This window comes from Schistocerca nitens, chromosome 3, assembly GCF_023898315.1.
Source record: "Schistocerca nitens isolate TAMUIC-IGC-003100 chromosome 3, iqSchNite1.1, whole genome shotgun sequence".
NCBI classification, from domain to species: Eukaryota; Metazoa; Arthropoda; class Insecta; order Orthoptera; family Acrididae; genus Schistocerca; species Schistocerca nitens.
The window spans coordinates 690,489,605-690,502,417 of record NC_064616.1 but is presented as its reverse complement, the minus strand read 5'-3'; the positions used below and the strand labels follow the sequence as shown (position 1 = coordinate 690,502,417).

Below are 12,813 nucleotides of genomic sequence, written 5' to 3'. Positions count from 1 at the left end.
CAACACAACTCACTACCGCTAATTTCACGCAATTTCTCAAGATTCCTAACAGCGTTTGTTAAGCCTGCTGTGAGTTTGTTGTTTCTCTGATATTTAGCCAACGTCAGTGGTTGGTATTTTCGGGTATCCACCTTTCACTAGCAACAGATGTTATCTTCGAGAATGACAGCCATTCATGATGACGAAGTATCAGAAAAACAACAAAATTTGTGTAGCCATAATAGCTTTTTTAACTTAAGTAACTAACAAATTTGCCACTCATATAAAGTTTTCTCTTATAGCAATGTTAAAACAAGATCGCACTCGTGGCTTACCTTGCCATTCATAGTATACCGCGCTGTGCCCATAACGTTCCTTAGGACAGAGAGAGGGCTCCAGCTAAACTTGTACCTCAGTGGGTTGTCGGAGCACTCGGGAGCCGGCAAGCCTGTGGAAAGGAATGTCCGTAGTATCTGAAGACTTGAAATGTGCACACATAGAAAATTCGAAGCTTAACTGTTAAATAGGAGATCGGGCGTTTCTACACAAGATTAGACGGCACATATGTGAACATTGGAAAACCATATTACTGGAAAGAAGCTATTGTGATAATAAGTGGCCGCGGTCAGAACAGCGCTGACAAAAAGAAGAAACTCTGGTGAACGAATTTTAAGGTAAGACGGGGACTTTTTGTCCTAATGACTTTATTTTGCGACTGATGCGTTGCAGGTTCAAGTACATCTGATTGATAATTTAAAAAAGAACAGGCATTTCGTAAGGAGGTGACTTTTGAAACGCTTAGATGTGTTTTAACGTTGCTTTATTGTGAATTGTACACTGAATAAATATCGTATTAACATCGAGGAAATGTTGCTGCGAAGTTTGGGAAGATCTGTACTACACTCCTGGAAATTGAAATAAGAACACCGTGAATTCATTGTCCCAGGATGGGGAAACTTTATTGACACATTCCTGGGGTCAGATACATCACATGATCACACTGACAGAACCACAGGCACATAGACACAGGCAACAGAGCATGCACAATGTCGGCACTAGTACAGTGTATATCCACCTTTCGCAGCAATGCAGGCTGCTATTCTCCCATGGAGACGATCGTAGAGATGCTGGATGTAGTCCTGTGGAACGGCTTGGCATGCCATTTCCACCTGGCGCCTCAGTTGGACCAGCGTTCGTGCTGGACGTGCAGACCGCGTGAGACGACGCTTCATCCAGTCCCAAACATGCTCAATGGGGGACAGATCCGGAGATCTTGCTGGCCAGGGTAGTCGATTTACACCTTCTAGAGCACGTTGGGTGGCACGGGATACATGCGGACGTGCATTGTCCTGTTGGAACAGCAAGTTCCCTTGCCGGTCTAGGAATGGTAGAACGATGGGTTCGATGACGGTTTGGATGTACCGTGCACTATTCAGTGTCCCCTCGACGATCACCAGTGGTGTACGGCCAGTGTAGGAGATCGCTCCCCACACCATGATGCCGGGTGTTGGCCCTGTGTGCCTCGGTCGTATGCAGTCCTGATTGTGGCGCTCACCTGCACGGCGCCAAACACGCATACGACCATCATTGGCACCAAGGCAGAAGCGACTCTCATCGCTGAAGACGACACGTCTCCATTCGTCCCTCCATTCACGCCTGTCGCGACACCACTGGAGGCGGGCTGCACGATGTTGGGGCGTGAGCGGAAGACGGCCTAACGGTGTGCGGGACCGTAGCCCAGCTTCATGGAGACGGTTGCGAATGGTCCTCGCCGATACCCCAGGAGCAACAGTGTCCCTTATTTGCTGGGAAGTGGCGGTGCGGTCCCCTACGGCACTGCGTAGGATCCTACGGTCTTGGCGTGCATCCGTGCGTCGCTGCGGTCCGGTCCCAGGTCGACGGGCACGTGCACCTTCCGCCGACCACTGGCGACAACATCGATGTACTGTGGAGACCTCACGCCCCACGTGTTGAGCAATTCGGCGGTACGTCCACCCGGCCTCCCGCATGCCCACTATACGCCCTCGCTCAAAGTCCGTCAACTGCACATACGGTTCACGTCCACGCTGTCGCGGCATGCTACCAGTGTTAAAGACTGCGATGGAGCTCCGTATGCCACGGCAAACTGGCTGACACTGACGGCGGCGGTGCACAAATGCTGCACAGCTAGCGCCATTCGACGGCCAACACCGCGGTTCCTGGTGTGTCCGCTGTGCCGTGCGTGTGATCATTGCTTGTACAGCCCTCTCGCAGTGTCCGGAGCAAGTATGGTGGGTCTGACACACCGGTGCCAATGTGTTCTTTTTTCCATTTCCAGGAGTGTATAAGGTTTATACGCATACCAAGGAACTGGAAACATCCATCTACACATAGTTCCTCTTCTTTTTGTTCCATTGCGGTGGACGATGATATATCCTGTCTTGTACAGAATTGAATGAAGTGTATTTTTCCAAGATAGGTGATGGACGATCTACGGAGTAGCAGTCAATCATTGTGACTATTTCATTTACTTTTTCTTCTTCTGTCGCACCATGATTTGGTTTGATTATAATGCTTACATCATCGGCAATGTGTACTCTTTCAGCTCTAGCAGTGTAAGAGAAGTAATTCCAAAATTGAATACAGATAGTAATTTTACCACATTCAGAAGAAGGTTCATCATGAAAACTGCATGAGCCATCTAGCATGACACTTTGCTTCCTATCAGTGATATATGAAGTGAACCGCTTGTTCATTGCTCCCAGAAAGCAGTAATTCTAAATTTCTCCAAAAGAATTTTGTAATTTGCAAAATCAAATACCTTAGACAGATCACAGAAAATCCTGCTAGCTGAAATTTTGTCATTCAGATATTTTAATATTTGGTTGCTGAAGTACTAGATGACATATTTAGTAGAGCAGCCTATCTGTAATCCAAATCTCGAGCAACTCAGTATCTTATATTTGCGGATACAATCTACCATCCTTAAGTACATTATCTTTTCTAAAATTTTTGAGAAGAAAGTTAGCACTTATAAGGTCGATAGTTATTAATACCTATTCTTACAGCTTAGTTAAAGAGAGGCCTAAAATGACATACTTTAGTCTGTGTAAAAAAAAAAATGCCATACGAAAGTATTGCATTACGTGTATGAGTGACTACAATACCTATATCAAAAGAAAAGTATCTTAATATTTCGCTTGAAATGTGAAGATCTCTTGAGAATTTTTTAGTTGAAAGATTGCTCTTTACTATTCCGATTTCCCTGGAATAAGTTAGAGCGTCATCAGATTGGTTGAAGCTTGTGGTATTGATTGTCATATAGGCTGTAATGCTTATTCTTTCAAGTTGCCCATATCAAAAATCTCATTTAATCTAGGAATATATAGTTTTTTCAGAGAGGCTTGCTATATATTTTTTAGTCATGAACAAATTGATCATTATATTTAATTACTAGATCATCATAATTCTTTACAGACTACCTACTTCCTCTTCTTACTGTGCTCCATATTTTGATTAACAGTTGAACACATGTAACATATCAGGCATGGGAAACTCACTTTGCACCGTTTCAGACTCCATTTTATGACTTCTCATACGTAATACTCACGATGCCGAGCGTCCCACCGCTGCCACATGTAACTGGCTATAACCCAAGAATGAATAAAGCTATGTTTAAAATAACAACGGCATTGTTTACCTGGTGAAATTCTCTATCTGTTTGATATGTCACATGACCACATTCCCATTTGAAATTTTGGAGTTGAATCCAAGATGGCGTCTTTCAAGATGGCCGCCATGTTGGTGGCATAGCTTATAAAGTTTCCCCCTTCCAGTTCCTCGTGTGTAGGGACTCTGTTTCCTTGTTTGCTACTCCATTTGAATTTTAGGAGGGTGTTTCCGGACTTTTGGACCACCCTGTATTTTCTGAATTATAAACTTCTCAGATAACACGAATCCATTTCGATTTTTTATAGATCATCTTACTAAAGAATAATACCTTGATAACACAAGTTCAATTGCACATTTGTGCTTATCCCGATCATTTCATACTGCTCTCTCTTTCTACAACAAGACTCTTTAATGCCGTTTGTTATCCAGGGTTTTTATGATTCACTATGGGTGCCATATTTCGCAGGTTTCATATGGAAATAACTCTTTAAAGCAGAGAAATTTATGTGGAAATTTGAAGTTTATATCCATTATCTTATACACCTCACTCCAATTAATACAGCCCTATGTCAATTAAGCTCGACCCCTATTGCAGCAACTGAACAGCTGACGAATTTTATCTTCGGAAGCCTTCATTGACGTGATACTGACTAAAATACAGTTGGCCGACAGGGTCGTGACAGGAGCAGATTTCAGAGCAAATGGAAAAATGTTGAAATCAGCTGGAAATAAAAAAAATAAGAACTGAAAACTATACTGATGAATAATCCAATGAGTTGTTCAAGTGACTTTACAACGACAGCGTACCTCCGCAGTATGAAATGAACGATTCCACTTTGCCTCCAGCTTGGTGAATTTCTTCGAAGCACTCCATGGCAAGAAGATGGTCTATTCCAGGATCTAGACCAACTTCGTTAACGATTGTTATTCCAGCATCGACGGCTCTGTAAAAGCATTGACAGAATTTTAAACAGGGAAACAATCTGAAATGACATTTAAATCAATTTCAAGACTTCACTTCTTCGTATCAACTTTTAACGAATTATTGTACATGGTTAGCTTACAATGATTTACCACCTGTTACCCGCGCGTAGTATTGCTGAAGAACTGTCATTCCGGCTCACTGTCACTTATTTGCTACACTTGATGCTTCAAAGTCTTAAGATTCTGTTATTTTTACAAGTTCCACAAGATGCTTGTGTAGCGAAAAATGTATATCATAAAATTACATTAACTATAGAATAATGAATTTTAGTAGCATGATATGCGAGTTTAGGTTTACTATGATATTTAATAGAAAAACGAAATTACTGTTAATTGTTAGTGAAATAAAACACATTTGGTTAATATTGACGATTTCTTCCACACTAATACAACAGCACTATATACAATAAAGAAATATCAGCTGTTTTCTGAAAACAAATATTTTTACACAAGGTGAAAGCTTGATATTCATTTCTTACTTCACAGTTACAGTCTCGACTGTTAAAATAGTCACTATAATCTCATACGTTTGTGGATAAATTTGTTGAAAAATATCGGTAAATCAAGTTGTATACTAGAAATCAATTCCACATATTCAAAATACGATGCTTGCACTCATCAGACATACTAATTCGGCTACCAGTTACATAAGCTGCATTGTAAACTTCAGTGTCGAGCTATAAGTCGAAATACACATCAATTTTTTGTTAGAAATTTTACTTGGAATTCCCAAGGTGATATGATATGTAAAGTGCAGTCTACTGTCGAGGATTTTTAACAGGCTTAATTGCCGCACTGATATGGATCAGAGAGATATCAACGACTGTAAGAGGTTCTAAGAGATAGCTTGGACACTCTCTTGTTTTATTGAACTGTAAAGAGTTTTCGGCTGACAAAGGTGATTATAAAAAACTGGGGGAAGAGTCCCTACCTACATCTTAGTGATGGCTAAAGAAGCCAAGCAGGGTAGATCCGAATGTCAAATCCAGACTTTCATACCGAGCAGATGTTATAAACCAAAATGTAACAACCTTAATTAATCGCGCGGAGGTGTTAATGCCTGTAAGAGGTTCTAACAGACACCGTTGACACACTTGTGTTTAATTCAACTATAAAGGCACCTCAGCAGAAAAAGTGCTTTAGTATCCGAAGATGCACAGCAAAAATAGGTACAATGACAGAAAGAAATTAACTAATCAGGCAAAAGTCAGAAACGTCGACTACGAGAATTTGAGAACGAGGTCTCATGTGAACGCTGGTACCTCAAGAGGGCACCACAAATAAAGACAGCAGCTACAAGACGCAGCAACAAATCGGAGACTTTGGGGTAGGCACGTACACAAGTGTTTCTTTATGCCGTCGCAGCCTAAAAGTTATTTATGCCCGAGTGCAGTGCCGCTCAGCCCTCTCTCTATGCAATCAGCGATCAATTGTAATCAGAGCTTACGAGACAGTATCGTTGTAGCATAGATCCTCCTGCGTGCCACTAGAACAGTTATAATGAATACTATGTCACGCAAAGAAAATTAGACTTTGACGTGAAACTATTATTCTGTAATGAAATGCTAAATGTTAATTATACAACAAGTGTCAGCGGCAGCACCAATTTCATGCCATCTGTGTGAAGACTACTAATTTCCAAAGTTAAGTATTTACGTTGTTCGAGTTTTAGTAAATTACTAATAGTTTGTGTGCGTATTGTATTATCCTCTCGACCTCCTCCTGAACGACTTTCTTATAATATGAAACAGAATTTATATCAGAATATGGACGTAAACCGGATTAAATTAAGCAAAATGTTCAGCATCTTATAAAATGGCACTAATGCACATTCAACATAAGAATTAATTACCTCAATCAGATACAGGAGGCATTTACTAACGAGAAGGCGAGAGTTTACAGCAATCGAAAAAACCAACACGATAGGATATGGTGAATTAAAGTAAACTATTTGAAAATGTTTTCAAGAGGATGTGAGAAGACACAATAAAATTTTGGTAACTGAAATAATTTAAAAGAACAGAAGTATGAAAAAAAAACAGAATCTAATGATTTGTAGATACTACTTTACGCTAGTTAAGGTGGGATATGGCACACTAAATAACAATAGTAAGAAAACTTTACAGTCATTTCATGATTTCTTTGACTGTCTGAAGAGTTCAAGAAAAAGTCAGAAAATAGATGCTTTTTGATGAAACTGAGGTATTCTGAATATAATGCCAAATGAGCCCTCCCGGCTAGCCGCGCGATCTAACGTGCTGCTTCCCGAGCGGGAAGGCGTACCGGTCCCTGGCACGAATCCGCCCCGTGGATTAGTGCCGAGGTCCGGTGTGCCGGACAGCCTGTGGGTGGTTTTTAAGGTGGTTCTCCATCTGCCTCGGCAAATGCGGGCTTTTTCCCCATATTCCGCCTCAGTTACACTATGTCGGCGATTGCTATGCAAACATTGTCTCCACGTACACGTACACCATAATTACTCTACCACGCAAATATCTGGGGTTAAACTCGCCTGGTGGAGACGTTCCCATGGGGGGGGGGGGGGGGGGCACTGGGGGCCGAACCGCAAAATAACCTTGGGTTCGGTGTGGGGCGGCGGTGGGGTGTGTGGACTGCTGTGGCCTGTTGTGGGGTTGTGAACCACTGAGGGCTACGGCGAGACGAAGCCTCTCCGTCGTTTCCAGGTCCTCGGTTCAATGCACAATACACAATGCCAAATTAAGTGGAAAACGCCACTCGCGGCATGAAGAAAGGGAAGACGTGTGGAATAATGGTATTTTAATGGAAATGGTTAAAGCTGATGGGAAAGAAGTATAAAAAGAACTTATATAATTATATACAGAATTTCTATGGTAGAATGAGTGTGGATAACTACTTTGTCTGTGACTTAGAGTCTTCAAGAAATCTTTTCACTAGGCTCAATAAAATCTCGACTAACAGCCCTTGAAAAATATGGACCTGTTTGAACCTACGTTTGGTAATGAAAAATATGCACCGTCAATGCTCCTGTTTCCATTAGACTCTATTAAGATAGTGAGAAATTCAGAACTGAAAGAGGAGCCAGGCAAGCATAATGTGTACCTATACTATTCTCAGTAGTACTATTAGAAGATGCCTACATATTGACCAAAACTTTACTCTGGAAGGTTGTTGGTTGGGCGTTACTCCCATTCTCTGCCCACTCACCCCCCCCCCCCCCCCACCAATTAAGACGACGAACACCGTGGACGCCCCAACACATCATCAACCGATGAAATCTTGAAAAAAGTGAAAGGAATGATTATGAAAGATCGCCGAATCACAACCAGACAAGTCGTTGACATTCGCTGATAGTTCAAAAAATGGATCTGAGCACTATGGGACTCAACATCTTAGGTCATAAGTCCCCTAGAACTTAGAACTACTTAAACCTAACTAACCTAAGGACATCGCACACACCCATGCCCGAGGCAGGATTCGAACCTGCGACCGTAGCAGTCCCGCGGTTCCGGACTGCAGCGCCAGAACCGCAAGGCCACCGCGGCCGGCTTGCTGATAGTGTTCGCATATCATTTCGCTCATGACATGATATTTTTTTCGGGTGTTTTGGGTATGAAACGTAGGACAGCAAAATCTGTCCCAAAATAGTTGGACTTCGAACAAAAATAGCAGTGATGCAAGTTGCTCAGGAGTCGTTAGATGAAGTCAACATCGATCCAGAACTACTGAAACGTGTCGTGACATATGATGGAACATAGGTTTACGTATATGAACCAAATCTAAAGCTCAGTCTTCCCAGTGGAAGCATTCTGGATCGCTAAGACTGAAAATACACTCCTGGAAATGGAAAAAAGAACACATTGACACCGGTGTGTCAGACCCACCATACTTGCTCCGGACACTGCGAGAGGGCTGTACAAGCAATGATCACACGCACGGCACAGCGGACACACCAGGAACCGCGGTGTTGGCCGTCGAATGGCGCTAGCTGCGCAGCATTTGTGCACCGCCGCCGTCAGTGTCAGCCAGTTTGCCGTGGCATACGGAGCTCCATCGCAGTCTTTAACACTGGTAGCATGCCGCGACAGCGTGGACGTGAACCGTATGTGCAGTTGACGGACTTTGAGCGAGGGCGTATAGTGGGCATGCGGGAGGCCGGGTGGACGTACCGCCGAATTGCTCAACACGTGGGGCGTGAGGTCTCCACAGTACATCGATGTTGTCGCCAGTGGTCGGCGGAAGGTGCACGTGCCCGTCGACCTGGGACCGGACCGCAGCGACGCACGGATGCACGCCAAGACCGTAGGATCCTACGCAGTGCCGTAGGGGACCGCACCGCCACTTCCCAGCAAATTAGGGACACTGTTGCTCCTGGGGTATCGGCGAGGACCATTCGCAACCGTCTCCATGAAGCTGGGCTACGGTCCCGCACACCGTTAGGCCGTCTTCCGCTCACGCCCCAACATCGTCCAGCCCGCCTCCAGTGGTGTCGCGACAGGCGTGAATGGAGGGACGAATGGAGACGTGTCGTCTTCAGCGATGAGAGTCCCTTCTGCCTTGGTGCCAATGATGGTCGTATGCGTGTTTGGCGCCGTGCAGGTGAGCGCCACAATCAGGACTGCATACGACCGAGGCACACAGGGCCAACACCCGGCATCATGGTGTGGGGAGCGATCTCCTACACTGGCCGTACACCACTGGTGATCGTCGAGGGGACACTGAATAGTGCACGGTACATCCAAACCGTCATCGAACCCATCGTTCTACCATTCCTAGACCGGCAAGGGAACTTGCTGTTCCAACAGGACAATGCACGTCCGCATGTATCCCGTGCCACCCAACGTGCTCTAGAAGGTGTAAGTCAACTACTCTGGCCAGCAAGATCTCCGGATCTGTCCCCCATTGAGCATGTTTGGGACTGGATGAAGCGTCGTCTCACGCGGTCTGCACGTCCAGCACGAACGCTGGTCCAACTGAGGCGCCAGGTGGAAATGGCATGCCAAGCCGTTCCACAGGACTACATCCAGCATCTCTACGATCGTCTCCATGGGAGAATAGCAGCCTGCATTGCTGCGAAAGGTGGATATACACTGTACTGGTGCCGACATTGTGCATGCTCTGTTGCCTGTGTCTATGTGCCTGTGGTTCTGTCAGTGTGATCATGTGCTGTATCTGACCCCAGGAATGTGTCAATGAAGTTTCCCCTTCCTGGGACAATGAATTCACGGTGTTCTTATTTCAATTTCCAGGAGTGTAGCTCGAGAATTGCGTTCAAATGTGAAGGTTACGCTCACTGTGTTCTTCGATTTTAACGTCATAGTGCACCATGACTTCCTGCCGCAGGGGTGATCGATCAATAAAAAGTCAGGGTGTTTATAAATGAATATCGGGGTTTAACGCTTTATAATATTTATTACATTAAACTTACAGTTATAAATAATATGTCAAATGAAAGAGCAACTCAAACAGTTTTACCAAGAACCTTATAAATGTTCAATGAGAGCACCATTTGTCACACTGCACACCTCACGTCTTAAACTTCACTGTACCCAAGCGCTGGATAGGCCGCAAGGGGCCCAATGACAAGGCTTGCTTTGCATGGCCTCCACGTTGACCCGACCTAACGCCATGCGATTTTTTCCTTTGGGGGCTTCATCTAGGATCGTGTGTACGTGCCTCCCCTACCAGCAGACCTCCCTGAATTAAGAAACCGAATTGAAGCAGCTGTTCCTACAATGACTGAAGACACACTTATCAACGTTTGGGAAGAACTCGGCTATAGACTTGATGTATACCGTGTGACAAATGGTGGTCACATTGAATGTTTATAAGGTTCTTGGTGAAACTGTTTGAATTGCTCTTTCATTTGACATATCATTTATAACTGTAAGTTTTATATAATAAATATTATAAAGCGTTCGAACCCCGATATTCATTTATAAACACCCTGTATTATCTACAAGTTCAACGCCGTCTGCGTGAAGCATTTTTGGCAGAAAACAGTACTGCAAGAAAAACACAGCCTCCTTATTCACCAGACATGACCTCATGTGACTTTTTCCATTAAGAATTACAAACATACGTAAACAGATACAAAGATTTTTTTAGATGTAGTCAGCAGAGATATTGGTGTAGGTGTTCCCCAGACTATGATATACTTTTGCACAGAGGGTTTTTATCCTAATAATCTGATTTATAAGTTGCTTATATGTATTTAGAATGGTACTTATTTTTATGTGTTACTATTTTTAAGTATACTGTTTAAGCATCTGAAGAAATTCATTCATTCACTCTCAAGTTTTTCGAGTAATATTTTATCCTCATATTTTTTTTACTGTGAATATATCTCTAGCTCTTCTAACACATCCATTTATGCCCTTTATACAGTGGGTGTTGTAGGTTTGACATTTTGCTCTACTTCTCCACGTTTGTTATTTTCGATGTATACTGTGCACAAGAAATTGTGTGTAATGTTCAATATGTGTGAGATTCTGCACAAATGGTCCACAAGAAAACTGTAAGTAGAAGCTCTTCCAAATTTCGCCACTGACTATATAAAAGATTAATTATCAAGCAAACTTGTTCGTCAGTATATATTGTAGTAAAGACAACAGAACAATGAAAAACCTCATACATCAAAAACATCACAAATAAATCGCATAGTACACAGTGAAAAACGTGTTAGAAAATGGGAATCATTTCTCGAGAAGTGTCGAAAAAAAAAGGGGGGGGGGGGGGGGGGGAAATCGTCATTGGTAGCAGAGAACAAACCAAAGTATTGATGAATACATCACACAGTCAGCGGAAATTTAAACCACGATGGCTTCTCAGCGTTCGTCTATCAAGGACTGAAACGATCTGCTTAGATTTCTACTGCACCACTCTGTCAGGGGTCAGGATTGGCTGAGAATCGTTGATGAGAAAAGAAAAGGTACTGGAAAGCTAGAAATGTCGGCACTTACTGCTGGTGAAGGCTGGCCATCTCGGGCGTGCAGTACGAGGCGGTGATCATGTTGACGCGGCAGTGGATGCACGCCTCGGCGACGACGTGGTGCAGGCGGTAGGGCAGCAGCGAGACGACGCAGTCGGCGGACGCCACCAGCTCGCGCAGCGTCTCGGGCCGGTCCAGCACGTCCACCAGCGCCGGCCGCACCGACGCGTAGCGCGACGCCACCGCGTCCGCCTCGTCCTTCAGCGCCGACGCTGCCACACAGCACAGCCTGCTTATGCAGCTACCACTCTAAGACTGTCCACACTACCGCCTAATGTTGCTCAACATCGTTATGTACTCCTTTAAATCTCCACTCTCAGACAGCGATGGGTATGAGCTCGTAAGTTCTGGAGCTTATAATTTCACTTTCTGTAAACCTATGATACTGTGTTTGTTTGTTCTTCTTTCCTGCACTGTGTTAGGCATGAGGAAAAGTTAATTTTGCAAATGACAACTGCATTGTAACTACAGAAAAGACACAAGAACTCCCGGTACAGAAAGCTAATGAAACCTTCAGGGATGTTTACAACTGATCATTAAGTAATAAACTAATACCGAATACAAAGAAAACAAACAGCAGGAATACGATATTAAAACTGTGTGCCAGATCGTGATTCGAACATGGGACCTTGCCTTCAGCAGGCAAATGTTTTACAAACTGAGCTACCCGAGCACCACTCATGCCGCCCCCTGCCCCCCCCCCCCCCACCCCCCACAGCTTTGCTTCCGCCAAGCCAATACTTCATCTCGTACTTTCCAAACTTCGCAGAAGTTCTCCTGTAACGTTGAGAGAACTACCATTGTCAGCAGAAATGACATGGCTTAGCCACAGCCTTCACTCAGCATATTTACTTACTGTGCCACGCAACTGGTGTTGCTTAATTTGGTTACAACTTCTGGCATCTTGTTGTATCATTAACTTTGATTTTGCGAGCTTCCCAGACGAGCAGATTTTGTTGCTCTTTCTCTATACAGTCTTCCATATTTTTCCTTACCTCCCCACAGTGTTAGTCACTTTGTAATCTGATTTGAGTTTCAGACAACTTTGCTTGCTGGTAATTGTACTATAATTTATGCCAATTACTAGAGGAAATAAGCCCGCATCTCGTGGTCGTGCGGTAGCGTTCTCGCTTCCCACGCCCGGGTTCCCGGGTTCGATTCCCGGCGGGATCAGGGATTTTCTCTGCCTCGTGATGGCTGGGTGTTGTGTGCTGTCCTTAGGTTAGTTAGGT

General features: G+C 44.0%; 1 protein-coding gene across 1 annotated transcript in view; it reads right to left on the bottom strand.

Moving 5' to 3' along the window:
• The window catches only part of LOC126248648 (alpha-aminoadipic semialdehyde synthase, mitochondrial), a 288,931-nt gene that overhangs the window by 85,523 nt on the left and 190,595 nt on the right, over nucleotides 1-12,813 (bottom strand). The window contains exons 12-14 of the mRNA XM_049949837.1: nucleotides 11,553-11,793; nucleotides 4,438-4,574; nucleotides 315-427 (exon numbers count right to left, since the gene is read on the bottom strand). Coding sequence (XP_049805794.1) covers nucleotides 315-427; nucleotides 4,438-4,574; nucleotides 11,553-11,793 — 491 coding nt within the window. The remainder of the gene's footprint in view (nucleotides 1-314; nucleotides 428-4,437; nucleotides 4,575-11,552; nucleotides 11,794-12,813) is intronic.